Source organism: Pelecanus crispus, chromosome 3 (assembly GCF_030463565.1).
Source record: "Pelecanus crispus isolate bPelCri1 chromosome 3, bPelCri1.pri, whole genome shotgun sequence".
Lineage (NCBI taxonomy): Eukaryota > Metazoa > Chordata > Aves > Pelecaniformes > Pelecanidae > Pelecanus > Pelecanus crispus.
The window spans coordinates 131,426,725-131,448,673 of record NC_134645.1 but is presented as its reverse complement, the minus strand read 5'-3'; the positions used below and the strand labels follow the sequence as shown (position 1 = coordinate 131,448,673).

General features: G+C 56.8%; 1 protein-coding gene across 1 annotated transcript; it reads left to right on the top strand.

The window, feature by feature from the left end:
• Window positions 1-2,163: 2,163 nt before the first annotated feature.
• On the top strand, window positions 2,164-19,135 carry DRC1 (dynein regulatory complex subunit 1). Its single transcript, XM_075707755.1, has 17 exons — window positions 2,164-2,285; window positions 3,686-3,776; window positions 4,999-5,111; window positions 6,786-6,969; window positions 7,630-7,767; window positions 8,501-8,587; window positions 9,577-9,699; window positions 13,389-13,528; window positions 13,865-13,999; window positions 14,114-14,343; window positions 15,076-15,242; window positions 16,180-16,269; window positions 17,057-17,143; window positions 17,491-17,681; window positions 18,612-18,755; window positions 18,869-18,971; window positions 19,100-19,135. The coding sequence occupies exons 1-17, from the start codon at window positions 2,164-2,166 to the stop codon at window positions 19,133-19,135; spliced, it is 2,181 nt and encodes a 726-aa protein (XP_075563870.1).
• The last annotated feature ends 2,814 nt before the right edge of the window (window positions 19,136-21,949 follow it).

Here is a 21,949-nt window from a genome sequence, read left to right as displayed (position 1 = left end):
ATGAGTGCAACACGCCTCTGCCCAGGAGCGCTGGGGACAGCGGGAGCTCGCAGGCATCGCTCCCCGCTCTCAGGGCCCAGGGAGCCCCAAGGGCAGAGATGAGCGCGGTGCGAGGCAGCGATCCCGGCAGCGCAGACTCGGGCCACTCGGAGACCCCCGGATCAGCCCTGTGGTGCTGTTCTCTGGGTCACACGTGGCGCAACGTGGGCATCAGACGCTCCCCGGCCACGCCTGGGCCCCCCGCTGCCTGGATCGCATACCGCAACGCCTCGCACGGATCGTGGCCAGAATGCAAAGCGCTGGCCAAAGCCGATCCCCGGCGACGCTCTCAACAGCGATCCCAAAGGCAGACCTTTCGAGCTCGGGGGGACCGCAGCGGGCTGCGTGAGCCAGCACCTCCCCCGGAGCCGGGACGCCTCTCGGGGCAGATTTCGCGAGGATCGAAGGATCGTCCGTCGACGATTCCGCGAGGGCTCAAAGGCCTGATTTCGCGAGGGTCAGCGCCCGCCCGCCGACAAATGCCAGCACATAAACATGAGCAATTCATGGAGCTCAGGAGAAGGGAGATTCTAATCACAGGTTAACCCTGGTGTGTGTGTGCGATTTCATTCAGAACTGTTTGTGCGTCTGTGTCTCTGTGTGTGCGATTTGCTTTAGAGTTGTTTGTTGGTCTGTGTGTGTGTGTGTGTGATCTGTTTTAAAGCTGTTTGTCGGTTGGTCTGCGTGTGCAAGCAACTTGATTTAGAGCCGTTTTTTGGTCTGTCTGTGATTTGATTTAGAGCTGTTTGTTGGTCTGTGTGCAATTTGATTTAGAGCTGTTTGTCGGTCAGTCTGTCTGTGTGTGTCTGCAAGTTAGAGCTGTTTGTTGGTTGGTTGGTCTGTTTGAATGTACGATTTGATTTAGAGCTGTTTGTCTGTGTGTCTCTGTGTCAGTCTAATCTGTTTTAAAGCTGTTTGCCCATCATTTTGTGTGTGCGAGTGATTTCATTTAGAGCTCTCTGTCAGTCGGTCTTGTCTGTCTGTGTGATTTGATTTAGAGCTATTTGTTGGCCACACTTCTTCTGATGCAGCCCAGGATGGGGCTGGCTTTCTGGGCTGCCAGTGTACATTGCCGGCTCGTGTCCGGCTTTTCATCCCCCAGCACCCCCAAGTCCTTCTCCGCAGGGCTGCTCTCCATCCCTGCGTCCCCCAGCCTGTATGGATACCGGGGGTTGCCCCGTCCCAGGTGCAGGACCCTGCACTTGGCCTTGTTGAACCTCATGAGGGTCACAGAGGCCCACCTCTCCAGCTTGTCCAGGTCCCTTTGGATGCCATCTTGTCCTTCTGGTGTGTCAAGTGCTCTAAATCAGCCAATTCCCTAAATCCTGCATGACCAGCGGGTTGGGGGAGGGGGCTCTGCCCCTCTGCTCCGCTCTGCTCAGCCCCCCCTGGAGCCCTGCGCCCAGCTCGGGGGCCCTCAGCACCGCACAGACAGGGACCTGTTGGAGCGGGGCCAGAGGAGGCCACAGAAATGGTCCGAGGGCTGGAGCAGCTCTGCTCTGAGGCCAGGCTGGGAGAGCTGGGCTTGTGCAGCCTGGGGAAGAGAAGGCTGCGGGGAGACCTTCCTGCGGCCCTGCACTGCTGGAAGGGGCTGCAGGAAAGGTGGGGACAGGCTTTGGAGCAGGGCCTGCAGCCACAGGACAAGGGGGAATGGTTTTAAACTGAAAGAGGGAAAACTTAGATCAGATATGAGGAAGAAATTCTGTCCTGTGAGGGTGGTGAGGCAGTGGCACAGGTTGCCCAGAGCGGTGGGAGATGCCCCATCCCTGGCAACATCCCAGGCCAGGTTGGACGGGGCTCTGAGCACCCTGCTCTGGTTGAAGCTGTCCCTGCTCACTGCAGGGGTTGGGCTGGGTGGGCTCTGAAGGTCCCTTCCCACCCAAACCATTCCATGATTCTAATTCCCCCCCTGATCCCGCCGTTCTCCCCCCTCCCCAGGGCCAGGCCCATGGCTGCCCCCCCTCGGCGCAACCCCCGCACAGCGCATGCGCAGCAACGGCCGTGGGGCGATGCCGTTGGCGGTGGCGGGGCTGTGCTGCGCATGCGCGGCCGCTGCGTTGCCAGGCAACAGCCGGACGCTCCGGACGCGGCGCGCATGCGTGGCAGCTGCTTCCGGCCGCCTCCATGAGCCGGGGAGCGGAGGCGGAATGGGGGGCTCCGGCCCCGGCCCTCAGCGGCTCCGGCCCCGAGGAGCGCATCGCCGCCCGCCGCCGCCGCATCGCCGCCCGCCTCGATGCCAAGCGCCGGTGAGAAACGGGGCAGCCGGGTCCAGGTTCCTCCCTGCCCCAAAGTGGCATCAAGTCCCTCACCTTTCTCCCCAAACCTCGTGTCTGGTCACAGATGGTCTTCTCGTCCCCAGACTGGCGCTGGGCTTGATGCCCCCACTCCCAAACCAGTGCCAGTTCCAGATCCCTCACCCCAAACCGGCGCCCAGTCCTGGCCCCCCCACCCAGGACCAGCACAGGCTCGGGGACCATCCCCGGGGCTCAGAACATCCCCTGCCCCACACCAGCACTGGGGCCGGGGACCCGACGTGGCCTTGCCAGCCTTCACGCGGCACAGGACCTCTCCCCAAACTGGCCTTGGGTCAGGGAGCACCCTGAACCCTGAACCAGGCTGAGGTGTTCCCCGCTCCCTGCCGCATGGCAGGCGGTCAGGGAGCACCCCTGCCCCAGTCCCAGCTCAGCCCAAAGTCAAGGACATCCCTGTCCTGTCCCCAGCCCAGCACTGGGGCAGCAATAGCCCCTTTCCCAAGATACTGCCCTGCCACGGATCCTCTGCCCCCCTGGACAAAATCAGCCCCAGGCCTGTGGCCTCCAGGACCAGGCCAATGTTGTTCCTAAAACCGGGGCTCACCAGCGATGGGGCACACCTTTCCCCAAAGCAGGACTGAGCTGGGGTCCTCTCCCAAGCCTTCGAAGCCCCATCCAGGCTGGGTGGGATCAGACCATGAAGTAGCAGGACCCTGCTGCCCTCTCCTGAGCTGGGGCTGGGTCAGGGTCCCATCTTCCCCCAGCCTGGGGAGAGCAGTGAGGGAAACCCCCAGCTCCTCTCCAAACTGAGAGTAAACCACAACGAGGTACCTGTGGATCCTGTTACCAAACCATACCTAGGTCAGTAACATCTCCCACCCAAACAGGCTTGTTTTCTCCTTACTGATCCCAGAGCCTTCCCTTTAGGTTAGATTGATCCCAAGGAATTAACATGGGATCGGTGCCAACCCTGAAATGGCTCCAGACAAAAGCTGGCTGGCTGCATGGCCCAGCAAGGGTCCCCCACAGCCACCTAAGGGCTGCCCCCAAACAGCCTCTGCCCCCTGCCCTCCTCCCCCTGGCAAGCAAATGGGCTGAGCCACCCCCAGCCCTGTGCTGCAGGAGTAACCAGCCCTGGGCTGCACTCCCAGCTCCAGAAAGGGAAGCCTGGACCCGGTTTTCCTTTGGGGAGGCTGTCCCACCCTTTCCTGCCTCTTTTCTGCATCTGCAGGGACCTCCTGGCCTGGGACTAAACCTGCTGAGGGAAGGAGAGAGCGAAGTGTGCTGTGCTGAACCATGCAGTGTGGGCTACGATCTCAGATCCAGGGCCATCTCCGAGTATTAGGAAGATGGTGTGGTGCAAAATGTTCTGTCTTTTCCCCTTTTCTGCCCAGGGAGGCCCTTGGAGAAGATGCAGAGCCGAAGGTGGCTGAGGAGGAGGAAGAGCAGAGAAGGAGCCATCAGCAGATTGAGGAGAGCAGGCAGGTGCGGCCATAGGACAGGAAGGTCCTCTCGGGTCCCTGACCTCTAGACATTTGGCTTTACCTTCCTTTTAGCTTTGTGTGGTGCTTAGTGTCACACAGCAGCATTTATCTGAGAAGAAGCAGGGACAGAAACTCCTCAGGACTGGGTGGGGGGTGATTCTTGGGCTGGATCCTGGGGATATGATTTCCCTGTGACAAACAGCCCATGGATCGGAAGGATCTGGGACGGACACCGTGCACCCAAACCCCAACCCAAACCCCTAGCCCCATCCGCACACAGAAGCAAGACAAGAAGGTGCTCTGAGCACATTCCTCTTGGTGCTGATGGCCTGCAGGGCTTTCCAGGAGAGGGAGCACCCATGGGTACACTGCAGTCATAGAATCATAGAATCGTTTAGGTTGGAAAAGACCTTTAAGATCATCCAGTCCAACCATTAACCTACACTGCCAAGTCCACACTAAACCAATCAAGGGTAGACTAGACTAAACCATGTCCCAGAGTGCCACATCTACCCGTTTTTTGAACACTTCCAGGGATGGGGACTCCACCACCTCTCTGGGCAGCCTGTTCCAATTCTTGACCACCCTTTCCGTAAAGAAATTTTTCCTAATTTCCAACCTAAACCTCCCCTGGTGCAGCTTAAGCCCATTTCCTCTCGTCCTATCACTAACTACATGGGAGAAGAGACCAACCCCCACCTCACTACAACCTCCTTTCAGGTAGTTGTAGTGAGTGATAAGGTCTCCCCTCAGCCTCCTCTTCTCCAGGCTGAACACCCCCAGCTCCCTCAGCTGCTCCCCATCAGCCCTGTGCTCCAGACCCTTCCCCAGCTCCGTTGCCCTTTTCTGAACACGCTCCAGCACCTCAATGTCTTTCTTGTATTGAGGGGCCCAAAACTGGACACAGTATTCCAGGTGCGGCCTCACCAGCGCCGAGTACAGGGGGACAATCACCTCCCTGCTCCTGCTGGCCACACTATTCCTGATACAAGCCAGGATGCTGTTGGCCTTCTTGGCCACCTGGGCACAGTGCTGGCTCAGTCCTTGCAGTGCTCCTCAAACCCTGCCATAGCATGGGAAGATGGGGCTTATGGGTCCAACCAGGCACCTCAGCATGGGGATAGGGAGCCAGACCCTGGACAGGCATAGCGAGAGTTGCTCCAGTATCCCTTCTTCCAGAGCTCAGGTCTCTGGGTGTGAAATGTGTACCACCTACTTCACAGAAGCTGGCCAAGCTGCTCTTTGACGGCACGCAGATGGTGACAAATATCCAGGTGGCTGCTGACTTGAGGGTAACGCAGAGGAGAGCAGAGGAGGCAGAGCTGAAGCTGCAGCGGTAAGAGACTGCGCGGTGGGTCTGCGCTGCTAGGTGGGAGCAGTGCAGATGTTGGTGCAGCTTTTGCAGGACATCCTAACCCTGGTCATCCAGGAATGCTTAGCAGTTAGGGCAACACTGAATTTATGTTCAAAAGGAAAATTTAGGTGCACAAAGAGCCTCCAGGTCCCACCTGCCACAGCTGGATCTTTACAGAGCTCTGCAGGTCAAGGCTGGTGGCTTCCCCAGGTGGCAATGCAGTACTACGGACTGTCTGCTTACCAATCTCCTCCAGGCCCATCACGTCTTCAGCTCCAGAGTGTGAGAAACGCAGCTGGTTGTCAGCTTTTCACCAGGAGCCTGTACCACATATACTTGTGCTCTCCTTGCTTGAGAAGCACAGGCACAGCTGCCCTTGCTTCTGGCTTGCCGAGCCGCTCTCCTGAGCCTGGAGGTGACACCGTGGTGGAGAACATTGTCACCCTGTGCAAAGAGGTGGCTCAGCAAATTGCCTGTTTCCAGAGGTTGCCCTCCAGTCATGGAGCCAGGGGCAGTTGTTAGCCGTACCATGTGAATGCCCTGGGACAGCTACATCCTGTGACAGCTACAGGCTGTGTGTGAGGAGTGGGAAGAGCGTGAGGCCGTGCTAATTTGAGAAATTGGATATTAAGGTCTTCGCAGTGAGAGTGGTCAGATGCTGGCTCAGGGGCCCCTGATGTTGTAGAGATCTTCCTCCTCGGAGATACTCAGCACATGCCTGGACAAGGCCCTGCACAACCTGCTCTGACATTGAAGTTAATCCTGCTGTGACTGGGAGCCGGTGATTTCCTGAAGCCCTTCCAGCCTGGATTATTCTCTAATCCTCTCTGTGTGCCTTCCTGGGCAAACCTGTTCACCAGAGGAGCTGGGCAATCTCCAAGGGACTGGCTTTTTCAGTCCTGTCCCCAGGACTCAGAAATCAGCTCGGAAACACCAAGTCCTTACTCCTACTGCCTTTGGAGGGCACTGTAGGAACATTTTATGGGAGGCTGGCTGTAGCAAGACCCTTGTCCCTTGCTCAGATGGTTTCCCAGTGGGAATCTCATTAAGGAACCAGGTGCTGTGTCCAGGAACTTCCCCTAGAGCAGGTTTGGGGGTGGCAAAGGTGGTGGCCGCTGTTTCAGCCCGAGCCAAGGGCCATCCCTAGAGCACGTTGGATGGTGCGTCTGTTTGGAAGAGGAAGGAATTTTATAATATAGACGTGGGCTGTTCAGTGCCATTTGGCTTTAGCTGGAGTGTGGTGTCTGGACAGTTTGACTCCCAAGTCTAGACGTAGCCGGGAGGCTGTTTGGCACTGCTTGTCCATCACCTTTTGCCCAGAGACAGCTGGCTTGGCAGAAGGACTAGTGCACCTTGCAAAGGTGACTGCTGCTTGAGCTGAGCTCTTCAGTCTTTTCTCCTCCAGGGAAGTGGTTGTTCGAGCACTGGGCAAGGGCAGAGCTGGAGAAATGCGTGTCTGAAGAGAAGGGCCTGCAGGATGCCAGCTCTGCCCTTGTGCGATGCTCTAACAAGCGCTTGCAAGAATGCTGCTGCTCCGCTGAGATCTTGATGCCACTTTGAATTCAAACTGGGTTATGCAGCGTGGGCCACTGAACCACGTCTGAAGCACTTATTGCCCCAGTTCCCCGTTTGCCGTGTGCTCCTTACTGCCTGCAGGGTGGAGAAGCTGGAGAATGAAGCCAAATCGAGCGCATGCAAGTTTGAGGAGATCACCTCCAAGTGGGCCTTGGGCAAGGAGATGACAATCCCGCAGGAGCTGTGGCAGCTGCTGAACCAACAGCAGCAGCAGTGTGCGCTGCTTCTGGAGGAGAAGAACAGATTCATCGGTGACCTGCAGCAGGTAGCATGGGGACCAGGCAGGGACAACCAGGAAGGACAGGGTGGGGGGGGTTCAAGCTCTTGAGGATGCTGTTCTAAAGCAACAATCATCCCTGTCTGGCTCTTCAGTCATCCCTTTGTCTGGGTCTTCACCAGTACATTGCGGAGGTCCATGTACCGTCAGTTAGTCCGGGTCAAAACTCTGCCAGGAGGTGCGGTGCCCAGTGTCCCAAAGTGAGCGATGAGATAGGGTGCCCTGGCACTGTTCAGTGTACAAGTTCGCTGTCGGTACACCCAGGACACTGGTAGCAGTAAGACAAACTGGCAGGTCCCAGATTGTACAGTAAAAAAAAAAAAAAAAAAGGCAAATGAGCAGAGGGGGGGAGTGTTTTTGTAGAGGGAAGAAAGCCTTCCCCACAGCAGGTTCTGTGGCCCCTGGAGGAGTTGGTGCGTCTGCAGGCTTCTCATCTCCTACTCCACCTCACCTGGAGCTTTTGGCAGCAATGATCTGTCTCTCCTCCCATGTTCCCTCCTAACTACCTCTTGACTTTCTGACTTTTTGCTCTCATCACCTCTTCTCCTTTGGAAAAGGTGTCATCTGGGTCTTACCCTCTTGGTTAGCCCCTGAGGATTCCTGGTCAAATACTTCTCTCTGATTTCAGCATCTGCTCTCCTCCTCCAGGAGCTGAAAAACAAAGATGAGCAATACGTGCAGGCCATTAAGAAGCATTCAGATGATATCCACCTACTTTTGGAGAGAATGGAGGAACAGACCAGGGTCATGCTGAAAACTTACCGTCACAAACTCCTACAGATTGAGGTAGCCACTTTGTAAGGTGGAGGAAGAGTCCAATGAGAAAACCTGCAGCCACTTACTCCTCCATATTTATGGCAAAGAGGCCTCAGGCTCAGTGCACTGGCTGGGTTGACTACTGTCCAGAGCAGCAGGGCTGATGTCTTGGTGAATGAGGCTGAAATCTGGCCAAGCAAAAGCACCGAATGGTGCTGAGCGCTGAGGGGCTGCTTTATGCCACGCTGTGAATGACCGTGCTTCAGTGCAGAGCAACTCAGTAGCATGTGAATGCTTCATGGCTGATTATTCATCTCTCTGAAAGCCAGAAAGGACCATGTGGTTCTTTAGCCTTACCTTCTGCAGAACACAAAGTCCCACTGCGCAGACCAAACCTGCATTTGTTGCTGAGTGAGGGCAGCTCTCCCCATTTAATGTCTTGCTAAGTGAAATCAGGTGGCTGCCTGACCAAGCTCCACTGCTAATTAATGATGATTTCCAGTGAACTCACAGAGCTACCCACCACCACGAGCATCCCTCCAGCTCTGGGTGGCTGGTAGCAGCAGTCCCCGTGGGGTCGCAGTGTGAGGTCTCTGCCAGCGGGGTCCTGGCGTGGAGAGGAGAGATCAGGCCAGCGCGTGTTCATCGGACAGCGGCACCAGCCTGCAGCCCGTCCTCTCCTGGAGGCTGCTGGCCTGGACTAGTGTAAGGTTGGCAATGAGTGGTGCCAACATGATGGTGAAGGGCTCTGTCTCCTTCACAGAAAGCTTTTGAGCTCGAACGGCGAGAGCTGCTGGACAACAACAGGAAGAAGTGGGACGAAGCCATCCAAGCCCACAACACACGGGAGGTAAGGTCTGTGTGAAATTTAGAATCATAGAATCATTTAGGTTGGAAAAGACCTTTAAGATCATTGACTCCAACCATTAACGTAACACTGCCAAGTCCACTGCTAAGCCATGTCCCTAAGCGCCACGTCTACACATCTTTTAAATACCTCCAGGGATGGGGACTCCACCACTTCCCTGGGCAGCCTGTTCCAGTGCTTGACAACCCTTTCAGTGAAGAAATTTCTCCCAATATCTAATCTAAACCTTCCCTGTTGCAACTTGAGGCCATTTCCTCTTGTTCTGTCACTTGTTACTTGGGAGAAGAGACCAACCCCCACCTCGCTGCAACCTCCTTTCAGGTAGTTGTAGAGAGCAATAATCATAGAATTGTTTAGGTTGGAAAAGACCTTTGAGATCATCAAGTCCAACCATTAACCTAACACTACCAAGTCCACCACTAAAACAATTAAGGGGAGAGTAATAATTAATTTGATGATTCCTGGCTTGTTGGCTGGATTATTTTTTAATGAAAGTAAAACCAGGAATCACTAAGGTTGGAAAGGCCCTCTAAGATCATCAGTCCAACCATCAATCCAGCACCCCCATGCCCACTAAACCATGTCCCAAAAGGTCTCCCCTCAGCCTCCTCTTCTCCAGGCTGAACACCCCCAGCTCCCTCAGCCGCTCCCCACCAGCCCTGTGCTCCAGACCCTTCCCCAGCTCTGCTGCCCTTCTCTGGCCATGCCCCAGCACCCCAATGTCCTTCTTGTACTGAAGGGCCAAAGGCTGCCAGGCCCAGTGCTGCTCTCCAGCACTGGGCTGCTTTGAAAGACACACATGCACGAAGGCAGCTGGTTCCTCAGGAGTGTGGGGGGCAAAGGGACAGTTTTTCAGCCTGCTCTGCAGGGGAATTACCCATGCATGACCTTGCTTTGGGCTAGCCAAAGGAGCTGTGATCGCGGGAGGAAGCTGTCGCCACTGATGGATGATGTTTTCCTTTTGCCTGTAGCTGGAATACCTGCATGCCCGTATGAGGAAGGTGGAAGAGTTTGAGAAACAGCTGAGTCAGCTGCGGTTGGAGGATGAGGAGGAGTATAACAGCATGAAGATCCAGCTGGAGAGCGATGTGCAGGTACAGAAAAGGCTAACGTGTGCCATGTGGGGAGGCAGTGGAGCAGATCTCCCTGGGCTTTTCTGTGTGTAGATGGCTCTGTGGGGCAGCTAGACGGTATGAAAGCTGCAGCTGGTATCTGGTCATCTCAGCTCTTCAGTGTGCACAGTCCAGCCCCGTGTCAATGGGGTGATGGAGCTGTTGTTCTCTTCTCTCCATGGGTCCTACACCACAGCGTCTGTCTGCCCTTGGCTCTCAGAGGTCTGTAGCACGTGAACTGTAGCTCTAGGATGTATGAAGCACCTGGGAAGGGTGAGGGGTTTGCTACTTCTGGCATCGTGATTGGTAGGAGGATCAAATAGTGTGAGTGTCCTGACACCAAATCATTTCAGGTCAACCTAATTTCTTCCTTTGTCAGGGTCCTTGTCCTAGGAGGTGTCAGCTTTTTCCTCTGACATCTAGCCATAGACCCATGGTTTCTCTAATGCCCACGAAGTCCACTTGGTGTGAGAACTATCATGACTTTGCCCTTACTCAGGTAGGAGGGCATGCAGTGGAAGAGCACAACCCTGGCACACCGCTGGCTGGACAAGCACCAGCAGCTCTCACTGCAGATCCAAACCTCATAATTGTGGCTTCCCCAAGACACAGATACCTTTTAATCCACTGCCTTCTCTGCGAGCAGCGGTGTTAACAAAGCAGTGCATCTGTGGCTCTCTGCAATCCTGCTGGTCCCCTGGACAGCAGCCCTGGCGATGGTCCTAAGGCTGTCACGTTTAGCTTTGCCCAGATCGTTCAGCCTCCTCTGCTCAGCAGAGCGCCCTGCCGCCGCTGACGCCTTCCCTGCTAGTTGTCGTGTGTTGCTTCCTGGGCTGCACGGTAGAAATTCGGCATGTTGCATTTGGACTTTAGAAAAGCTCGTTGTTTGTCCCATGGGATGTGCTCCTAGGAAGCCCAGGGAAATACAGGCTAGGGCTGATGTCTAGAAGGTTTTGCACAACTTCAAGTGAAATATTACTGTTGCGAGGTCCCTGTCAGCCTGAAAGGGCATGGCCAGGGAGGGCAGTCCTGACTTTGCGGTTTCTTTGCCTTCATATCAATAACCTGGAAGGTGACACGGAGTGTGTAAGATGGCTCTGAGACGTCTGGGGAGAGAGGCAGCAGCGCGCTGGAGATCAAGGTTCGCAGACAGCGATGTGGGCCTGTTGTAAAAATGCGCCTGCTGCCTTTAGCTGTAGTTGTGGGAGGGTTGATATATAAGGCAGGAGAGGTAAATTTTCATAGAATCATAGAATCATCGAATCGTTGAGGTTGGAAAAGACCTTGAAGATCATGCAGTCCAACCATTAACCTAACACTACCAAGTCCACACTAAACCAGTTAAGGGCAGAGTAGCAATTTCGTGTTTCCTGGCTTGGTGGCTGGATTATTTATAATGAAAATAAAAACTAGGAATGATTAAGGTTGGAAAGGACCTCTAAGATCATCAGTCCAACCATCAACCCAACACCCCCATGCCCACTAAACCATGTCCCCAAGAGCCACCTCTGCCTGTTTTTTGAACCCCTCCAGGGATGGGGACTCCCCAACTCTCTGGGCAGCCTGTTCCAATGCTTGACTACCCTTTCCGTGAAGAAATTTTTCCTAATATCTAATCTAACCTCCCCTGGCGCAGCTTGAGGTTGTTTTCCTCTCTACTTTATACCTACATGTCCTTGTCCAGGTTTGGCAACACGCTTGGGAACAGGGGAGAGAGTCGAGAACAGACTAAGTAGACAAATGGCCCCTAAGAAAAGGTTGAAAGGGGCTGCTTAGACCAGGGAAGAGATTTCTGTAGGGAGGTGATCATACACACAATTCTGTATGATGGAGGAGGAGAATGAGTTCTTCTCTGCGTCTGCTGTAGATGCAAGAAAAAATCACAGGCTTGAGTTTTGGTAGGGAAGATTTAAACCGGCATTCAGATTTAGGGTTGAAATTTCAAGCTAGGAAAGCCTAGAAATGTCAAGGACTGGCTTGATGGTTGGCTAGAGTGACTGTACCCTTGGTTTGCTGCTCTTTGATGCAGGGTTTTAGGAACAGCTTAAATCAACTTCCGCTGGGGCTGATTTGGTGAAGTTGTTCCCTCTGTGGGGCAGAGGGATGAAGTAGATGTCCTCCTGCTTCCCTTTAGCACTGGAGCTCTGTAACCCTTTATAGCACAGACTTCACTCTTCCAGTTCAGGGAGAATAAGAAAAGAGAAGTTGGAAACAACTATTTTCCTGATGATGTCGTTGTCCTGAGGTATTTCTGAAACAGGAGCTTAGCCAAGACCTAAAGATGAAGCCTATGGTTTGGGGGTTGTTGAGCACTCCCCAGTCTCACTAAATGGGAATCAGCATTTTAAATACGGGGTTTGGGCCATGGCTTTCCTCCATCTGCTATAAGGAAAAGGTCCCTTGGCCCTGCTGGGATTCATCTCCCTCTTTTCTTCAGCTGAGCGTTGATCCTAGCCAGCTGGGACTGCTTCTGGGTGTCTTCCCAGGTTGTTTGTACGCTCCCTGCCATACGTAGGGCTACCCAGAAGAGCTCTGAGGCAGCTAACCCGCGTACCAGTGTCTTCCCTGCTTCTAGCCTACAGCTCGGGACTCTTTACCTGCCCCCAGAGATCTCCCTGGGCCGGGAGCAAGCCTGAGCCCCCGATGGAGACCCCACTGGGTCTCTCTGCTGGGCAGATTCCTGTGCACAACCGAGCCTGCGGCTGATGCTGTAATTTGGGGCCATACAGCAGCTTAATTCCAATCGCTTCCTATCATGGAAGAAGTCTTTATAGGCCTCCCCAGGAAAGCCCTGTGTTATGAGATTTTTCAGTATCAGATTTCTGCCTCCTCTTGCACATGGAAGACGCTTATATACTCATGAATTAAACCATGCCAGGCCAGGATGCTGCCTCTCACCCATCCACGCAGTCACGCTGCCTGCTCCTGGAGTTTCCATGCCACCGTGTTCCCCTGAGCTCGCTTCCAAATGAGCTGTAGGGCTGGCAGAGAGCAGCGATCATCAGTAGGGTGTGATGCCTCCCAGCCCAGAGCAGCAGCCCCAGGAGACTGGGGCAATCAGCCCGGGAAGCGGCTCTTCCTTTCCCTCAGCTGTCGAGCAAACAGGGCGCTGGGAAGCTGAGAGAGATATCTCCCATTACAGATGTCTCCTCCATTGCAGCTGTGGAGCAAAGGGGAGAACTCTCTGCCTCTTTCCTGTCCCCCAGGATATGCAGTGGGATGCGGCCATCACAAGTGCTTTGGTTATTTGTTTTGTTCTGGTTTCCTTAAGACCTAGAGTTTCTGTGGTCACTCCTTCTGTGTGTCCCTTCCTCCAGCTCACCAAGCAACTTCTGAGCCTCCCGGTTAATTCGGAGACGTGCAATTGCTAAAACTGACATGGAAATCAGCAGCTAGGTTGAGGAGAGAGGCCCAAATTAGTGCCCCACTGAGTGAAAGTTGGGGACAACTCCAGTCCGTTCTTCCTTCCCCAGACATGGCCCCATAGCACGTACTTACAGACAACCAGCATCTCCATCGCTCACCCATGGGTGATGCCGTGTGGCCAGGGGTTAGCTGGGGAAATGTGCATGGGAAGATGGGGGTTTGGAGATGCAGGCTCAGTAGGATCCAGGCTTCAATGTGGCCTTTGCTCATGGCACGGCTTGTTTTTGTGTTTTTTGAAATGCCAGAACCTGGAGATGCAGCTCCAGCAGATGAAAGCCGTCTATCAGCTGAACCAGGAGAAGCTGCAGTACAACCTTCAGGTGCTTAAGAAGCAGGACAAGGAGAACACCATCATCAGATCCCAGCAGAAGAGGAAGCTCAACCGGTAAAAATCCATCCCTGGAAGATGGGCTCTGCCTTACCTGCCATCACCTCCGATATACCGTTTTTTGTGGAGCCCATCACCTAGCAGAGGCCAGCAAGCTCTGTCCCAACCCATCCCTGGGCAGGGACAGGGGTTAGCCCAGGGCAGGGCCATCCCCAGAGCACTTTGAACAGACCGGCCATGGCCAACCTATGCTGGCTGCATCAGGGTGAGCCAGGCCTTGGCACTGAGTAGTCACTAGTACATAAGCAGCCCCAAGTCCCAAAGCCTTCATACAAGCTGGGTAGGTCCAAAGGTGCCTCTTCGGGGATGTCCAGCTTTGCTGTCTCTCCCCAGGCTCCACACCTTGCTCAATAACCTGAGAAGAAAGCTGGCCAAACAAGAGCAGCAGTTCAGAGAGGAGAACCAGAGCCTGGCAGCCGACTGCGAGCGCATCACGGGGCAGTGCAAGGAGGTGCAGAGGAGGATGAGGTGGGGTGTGCATGGCATCCACCCACGATGAGGCCTCGGAGCAGCTAAGTGAGGTGTGGGGTATCGTTTTGGGACCCAGAGCCTCCTTCCATGGGCCATCTCCCTTCCACACAGGCACTTTGCTGTCAGCGATGCTGAGAAGTTCACGAAGGTCTGGCTTATGAACGAGGAGGAAGCCAAAGGGCTGATGCGGAAAGCCCTTGATGCAGATCGCATCATTCACACGCAGCAGCTGGGGCTGCCCTGGGAAGAGCCTCGTTACTGGTTCCTGAACAACGTTGGCCCCCTCGGGCATTACAAGGTGAAGAGGATGGCGACCAAGCTGGCTGCGGAGGTCCTGACAGGTGGGATGCCCAGTGCCCTTGTCACCCTTGTGGCACTGGGAGACCCTCATCTTCCTCCATGACAGCCCCTTCTGTCGCTCCTCTCCTTGCCATTGCAAGGTGGGATCTTACAGCGGTGACCTTTCAGTACTGAAAGGGGGCCTATAGGAAGGATGGGGACAATCTTTTTAGCAAGACCTGTTGTGACAGGACAAGGAGTAATGGTTTTAAACTAAAGAAGAATAGATTTAGACTGGATATAAGGAAGAAATTGTTTACAATGAGGGTGGTGAAGTACTGGCACAGGTTGCCCAGAGAGGTGGGAGATGCCCCATCCCTGGAAACATCCCAGGCCAGGTTGGACGGGGCTCTGAGCACCCTGCTCTGGTTGAAGCTGTCCCTGCTCACTGCAGGGGGTTGGGCTGGATGGCCTCTAAAGGTCCCTTCCCACCCAAACCATTCTGTGATTCTATGACATTGCGAGTCCAGGCAGGGGCTGTCCCCAGCCCTGAGCTGGCTCGTGCTAAGACAGCTTGGGGATCTTTGCACTGTACTTTGCCCAGTGCTCCCAGTTCCAGACAAGCTGACCAAGAGCCAGCTTGTGTCCCAAGATCTTTGGGGTGCTTCCCAGGTTGCAGGGAACAATTGTGATTTCCTCAGCGACTCCTGCAGTGATGTGACTGGGGAGCACAGCCTTGGGAGCACAGCCAAAGCACAAAGGCTTTTGCTCACCCTTCTTTCTCCACGTTTCAGAGAGCAGCTCTGGGGGACAGGAGGAGGAAGGGAGAGAGAAGAAGGAAGAAGTGGGTAGTGGAGGAGGAAAAGAAAATACGGTGAAGGTTGAGGACAGAGTCACACCTCTGCGAAATATCTCCAAGACGACTGCCAAGAGGATCCTGGAGCTCGTGAGCGATGAGTCGGTGCGTGATGCTGTGGCATGTGCCCTGATCAGGGAGCAGGCGTGCTGTCCCCTGGTTGCTCCAGCTTGTGGGGGATCAGTCCCGAGCTCCACGTCTTGGGGTGAAGGCTTCTACATGGCACTGCCTTGCTACGCCAAGTAGCCTGTTCAGAGAGCTGCCCCAGGGGCTGGGAGAGGATCTCCAGGTGTTTCCACTGTGTGTGGCACATATATGATGCTAAGAAAAGGTATTGGCGGGCACAGCCCCGTTGCCCAAATGGGAGACACAGCTCCCCAGGAGAGACACAGCTCCCCAGGCCAGAAAAAGCTCAGGCAAACCTGCTGCATCTGATGCTCCAGGCTGTTCCCCAGGTCTCTTCTCCCAAGTAGTTGGTCTCTTCTCCCAAGTAGTTAGTGATAGGATGAGAGGAAATGGCCTCAAGCTGCACCAGGGGAGGTTTAGATTGGATATTAGGAAAAATTTCTTCACGGAAAGGGTAGTCAAGCACTGGAACAGGCTGCCCAGAGAGGTGATGGAGTCCCCATCCCTGGAAGTGTTCAAAAAACGGGCAGACGTGGCACCTGGGGACATGGTTTAGTCTAGTCTACCCTTGATTGGTTTAGTGTGGACTTGGTAATGTTAGGTTAATGGTTGGACTGGATGATCTTTAAGGTCTTTTCCAACCTAAACGATTCTATGATTCCATCTCTGGGGACAGTCAGCAAGAGCTTTAGGTCATGAGGTCCTTTTGGCATCACCGCGCTGATCTTCCCTGTCTGCTGGGTGGCAATTCCAGAGCCTCCCGGCCCTGCCAGCCTCACGCTGCCCAGCTGCTGCCCACCCTCCCTGCTCAGCCTGCCGTCACAGGACAGCACGGCCATAGCATGGCATGGGTTGGCTTCTGGGCGGGGACGGAGACGCTATTTCTCTGCACCCTCTTCTCTGCGTGTCTCCCAAGGATTTTCTCATTGAGAGCAAGCTGCTGAGGCCCCTGCATGCACTGGGGAGGCACAAGTGCACCCTCATGAAGCTCGACTCCATCTTTGCGGTGAGTTGTGGCTTGGCCCATCAGGGGCTGCAGGGAAGGCTGATGGTCACCAGAGAAAGCTCTTTGCCCCGTGTCTGCGTGGCGTAGGGCTGAGCCGCCCCTGGGGAGGTCCGACTGGGCTGCCGGGGGGACGCTGGGGCAGCAAGGGGAGAGGAGCACTGCAGGAGGGTGTGAAGCACTGTGGCCAGACGCTTCTCAGCTCAAGGCCATCCTGCTGATGAATTAATCAACATCTCCAGGGCCCCTCCAGCCTGTTCTCAGACTCTCCCATCCACAGATGCCCCTGACTGTCGCACACTAGCCGCTTCCTCACGGAAAGAATGGTCAAGCATTGGAACAGGCTGCCCAGAGGGGTGGTGGAGTCCCCATCCCTGGAGGGGTTCAAAAAACAGGCAGAGGTGGCTCTTGGGGACATGGTTTAGTGGGCATGGGGGTGTTGGGTTGATGGTTGGACTGATGATCTCAGAGGGCCTTTCCAACCTTAATGATTCCTAGTTTTACTTTCATTAAAAAATAATCCAGCCACCAAGCCAGGACACATGAAATTGCTACTCTCCCCTTAATTGGTTTAGTGGTGGACTTGGTAATGTTAGGTTAATGGTTGGACTGCATGATCTTCAAGGTCTTTTCCAACCTCAACGATTCTACGATTCTATGATTCTTACCACCTGCTCCTGCCTTGCAAGAGGGGCACCCTCTGCTCTCTGCTCCTGGGAAACGCTCTTTGTTTTGATCCTGTTCCCGTGATGTCTCTGAGGGACACTAACCTGGTTCCTCTGCTCCCCAGGCCCTCAAGATCGACAGTGAGGATGACCTGTACCAGCTGGTGGATTTTTTCCTGAAGTACAAAGCCCAGGAGATGGCTGTCAGCCAGGTGGGCCCACCGGGGACAGTGGTGGGGAGAGCCCAGCAGAGCCAGGGATCCAGGAAAGAGGGAGCAGAACATCTCCTGAACACCCAGGGAAGGCAGAGAGGGCGACCAGCGTGTTGACCCTGAAATGTTTCCCTGTGACCGGACAAGGGAGGTGAACGTGCCAGGGCTGAGGCTGAGGGGTTGTAATCTTCTTCTGCCGTGGCTGAGCAGAGCCTCTTGCAGATGAATTTTTGCCTGAGCTCTCTAAATTTGCCAAGGGGCAAAGCTGCGGGCAGTTCCCAGGGGAAGGTGGCTCTTGGGGAGGAGGAGGTGGTGGAAAGCACAGTGCCCAGCTTGCTTCCCTCCAGAGCCAGAGCAGCCCAGGTGGAGAAGATGTCACGGATCCAGCTGAGGACAGAGAGGATGGTGGATCTGGTGCCCAGAGGGACGAGCTCAAATCCCCTCGGAGCTTGCTGGCCTCCCTTCCATCTGCGTACATCCACGCTGACGATGTCCTAAAGATCCTGAAAGCGTTTGTGCGGGATTTTGACAAGCTGAGGTAGGACTAGGGGCAGAGTGGGGCTGTTGTGACTGAGAGGGACCCAGATTGGGGCACAGGGCAGGGGGCTGTGGGGGTGTGCAGCCAGGGGTGGGGGTGACTGTATTGCCCTGGCTGGAGCAAGAGCTTCCCCAGCCTGCCCTGCAAGATTTTGTGTTCAGAAAACGGGCAGAGGTGGCACTTGGGGACATGGTTTAGTGGGCATGGGGGTGTTGGGGTGATGGTTGGGCTGATGATCTTAGAGGGCCTTTCCAAACTTAGTGATTCCTGGTTTTTACTTTCATTAAAAATAATACAGCCACCAAAGCAGGAAACATGAAATTAATTCTTCCTCTCCCCTTAATTGGTTTAGTGGTGGACTTGGTAGTGTTAGGTTAATGGTTGGACTGGGTGATCTTAAAGGTCTTTTCCAGCCTCAACGATTCGATGGTTCTATGATTACAGAGGGGTGGGGAGCGTCCCACCAAGGCAAGGGGGTACAGACAGTGCCTGAATCACAGAATCATCGAATTGTTTAGGTTGGAAAAGATCTTTGAGATCATCCAGTCCAACCATTAACATCCCTGAGCGAGGGATGGCTGGGGACAAGAAGGCAGGAGATGACCAGTAGCAAAGCCATGGGGCAGGCAGGTGCCAGCTGCGGGGTCGTGCTCATTCGTGTGATGATGGTGATGGTTTTTTGGGTTTTTTCTCCTCAGCTGAGGGGTTTCGTGTGATGATGGTGATGGTTTGGTTTTTTTTAATTTCCTCAGCTGAGGGGTATGGGGCTGTTCCTCACCCATGAATAGCTGAGCCCCAGGGCTTTGTTCCCTTCCCTTAATTGGTTTAGTGGTGGTCTTGGCAGTGTTAGGTCAATGGTTGGACTGGATGATCTTCAAGGTCTTTTCCAACCTAAACGATTTGATGATTCCATGATTCTCTGTCCCCCAGGGAGAAGGACGGATCAGCAAAGGAGGTGCTACCGCTACGGGACAGCTCCGAGGATGGGGAATACTGGGAAGCCCTGGCACGTGTTATCCCCGTGCCGACGTTGAAGCTGTGGGATGCGCTGGCGGTGGCACTGGAGGAATATTAGTGAGTGCCTGGCAGTGCTGTTGGGGACAGGGCAGGCTGGTGGCGCGCCTGGGGGAACCGCAGCGGGGCTGGCCACCGACTGGCCCCGTCAACTCTCTGCCTTCCTTGCCCAGCGAGGTCCTCAAGCGCAGGGCCAGCCTGCTCGCCGAAGCAGCCGTCCTGCGACAGCAGAACTCGGAGCTGCGCCTGCTGCTGGAGGAGTACGTCAGCTCCGGGGTGAGCGCGGCATCCTCCTCCCCTGCGGCTTGGGGCAGGGGGCCTGAGGCAGAGGTCCCCAAACATGGTAGGGGGGGCCCACTGCCTGCAGCCCATCGCTGTGGGGCTCAGGGTGCTTCTCCCCACAGGTGAACAGCAAGCTGCTCTCTCCTCCCACGCAGTGAAACCACCTGAAGCTGCCCGGCCCCGCGGAAGCGCAGCGAGTGCCCAGAGCCAGGGCACGGCTTTTCTCTGCCCCAAGCTGAAGCTGTGGCTGGAGCCAGGGCTTCCTGGCAGGGATTAATAAAATCTTCCCAAACGTGGGCTGGGAGTGTGGCCTGCCAGGAGCACCCCTTTCACCTCTGAACGTGCTGGGAAGCCGCAGCCAAGCGTCCCCCCTCCCAGCCCCGATCCAGGGGACTCACGGTGCTGTGGCAAAGTGTTTCCCTGCTCGTGCCGCAAAACCCTGCGGTCTGTGCCCTCCCTTCCCTCCACGGAGCCGAAACCAGGCAGGAGCCTTCCCCTCCCGCAGGTCAGCATCCCTGCCCTCCATAGGCACCCTGGCTTTGGGACAGCCCGCCTTTCTTTCCCTGATTTTACACCTTATTCCCCACTTTTGCTGCCCCAACACCTTTTTTCCCCCCCCGGACTCCTCCCAAACAACCCACCCCCAACTCATTTTCCCTCACTGGTCCCACTGCTGCTCCATCCATACCTCAGTTCTGCATTTCCAGGGCGATATCAGCCCAAAGCGGTGCTACCGGCAGAGTTATCTCCAGGAGGGCCGTGTCGCATCCGTGACTCCCTTCCACACCCCCCCAGTTCACACCAGTTATTCCCAGTAGAACCTTCCTGGCCAGCTTTATCTTTAGCCTTGACTCCCCTGCCTAATGCTAACCTGGCACAAGCGGTTTCTCATACCAGGGCGGAATAACACTTTTTTTTTTTTTCTCACTGGCCATCTGTGCCCTTGAATAGTTTTCACTTTTCTCTTGGTCCCCATCAGGGAATCCGGCCAACTTCAAGGGCCAGTGATCCCGTGGGAAGGCTCGCTTGGGTACAGCGGGATCCGCAGGGCAGAAACACAAACAAAAAAGGCCAAGACTGAGGGGGTGGGAAGCAGGGAAAGGGTTTTGGGGCTGGGAAGGCAGGGACTGGCGCGCTGCCTGGGATGAGGGAGCGGCAGACGCCGCCCAGCACATCTCGGCTCGCTCTGCCGGGCTCCCGGGACCGCCAAGGCGCCAGCTCCTGGAGTCAGGGGATGTTCTGAGAACCCGGGACCGCCAAGGCGCCAGCTCCTGGAGTCAGGGGATGTTCTGAGAACCCGGGACCGCCAAGGCGCCAGCTCCTGGAGTCAGGGGATGTTCTGAGAACCCGGGACCGTCAAGGTGCCAGCTCCTGGAGTCAGGGGATGTTCTGAGAACCCGGGACCGCCAAGGCGCCAGCTCCTGGAGTCAGGGGATGTTCTGAGAACCCGGGACCGTCAAGGTGCCAGCTCCTGGAGTCAGGGGATGTTCTGAGAACCCGGGACTGAGCAGCCTCCCGAAATCGCAGAGGGAGGCGAGCAAGTGGGTGTCAGCGGTCACAACCCCACAGGATGGGGGGGGGGGGACAAGAGAGCCCTAAACTCCCCCACCCCACGCGGGAGAAGCACGGTTGGGGGGGTTCGTGAACCGGTGAAGTTGCCCCCCCACCAGCAGCACCGGGAGGGCTGGGGGCCGGGCGGGGCCGGGCCGGGAGAGGCTCCGGAGCGGGGTCGGTGGGGTCGTGGGGCCGTGCCCGGGCGTGGGCCCTCCCCGGCAGCTGCAGCCCGGCCCCCGCCGCGCTCCGCCCCTCCGGGCGCCCTCGCTGCCGCCAGCACCGGGTGAGCCCCGGCCCCGGGATGCTGCAAGCTCCCGCCCGGGCCCCCCACCGCCCATCGCGGCGGAGGGGCCGCTGCAAGCGCTGCCGATCGCCCTCGGCAAGGTAGGACACCCCCCCCCCCCCCCCAGGACCTGGGTGCACGGCGCTGGGCACCCCCCGTGCACGGGCACCGGGGCTGGGGACCGGAGCAGCCCTGGAGGTGGGGGGGGGGGGGGGGGGGCGGTCAGGACCAGCCCCGAGGTTGGGGCACCGGGGCTGCCCCGTGGACTGGGGGTCCGGGGCTGGGGTCCAGGGGCTGCCCCGGGGCTGGTGGTGTCCGGTCCGGGGGGCTGCCCCAAGGCTGGGGGTCCGGGGACTGGGATCCGGGTCCGGGGGCTGCCCCGGGGGCTGGGGGTCCGGGTCTGGGGGCTACCCCGGGGCTGGGGTCCGGGTCCGGGGGCTGGGGGTCCGGAGGCTGCCCCGGGGCTGGGGTACGGGACCGGGGGCTGGGATCCGGGTCCGGGGGCTGCCCCGGGAACTGGGGGTCTGGATCTGGGGGCTACCCTGGGGTTGGGGTCCGGGTCCGGCGGCTGGGGTCCGGGACCGGGGGCTGCCCTGGGGCTGCGGTACGGGACCAAGAGCTGGGGTCCGGGTCCAGGGGCTGCGCCGGGGCTGGGGTACGGGACCAAGAGCTGGGGTCCGGGTCCGGGGGCTGGTGGTCTCCGGTCCGGGGGCTGCCCCAAGGCTGGGGGTCCGGGTCCAGGGACTGGGATCCGGGTCCGGGAGCTGTCCCGGGGCTGGGGGTCCGGGTCCGGGGGTCCGGGTCCGGGGGCTGTCCCGGGGCTGGGGTACGGGACCGAGAGCTGGGGTCCGGGTCCCGGGGCTGGGGGTCCGGGTCCGGGGCAAGCTCCGCGCAGGATCCGGCCGCCCCCAGCCCCTTCCCCGGGCACCGGCTGCATCCCGGCGCGGCGGCCGGAGCCTGCCCGCCCTTGGCGGCTGCCAGTGGCCCGGGGCGGTGTCACTCAGGCGGGAGCTGGCCGGGGAGGGAGCTGCGGGGTGAGTCACAGGCAGGAAAGCGATTGCATCAGGAACGGGGCCGTTTTTCCAGGCTCTTGGAAACCCCCGCTCCGGCCTCCATCCCCTCTCTCCCCAGCGCC

Coding starts and splice junctions, on each gene's coding strand:
- DRC1 (XM_075707755.1), top strand. CDS start 2,164: ATGAGCCGGGGAGCGGAGGCGGAATGGGGGGCTCCGGCCCCGGCCCTC. Junction 14,344..15,075: donor GGCTGCGGAGGTCCTGACAG/GTGGGATGCCCA, acceptor TCCACGTTTCAG/AGAGCAGCTCTGGGGGACAG. Junction 16,270..17,056: donor AGCTCGACTCCATCTTTGCG/GTGAGTTGTGGC, acceptor TCTGCTCCCCAG/GCCCTCAAGATCGACAGTGA.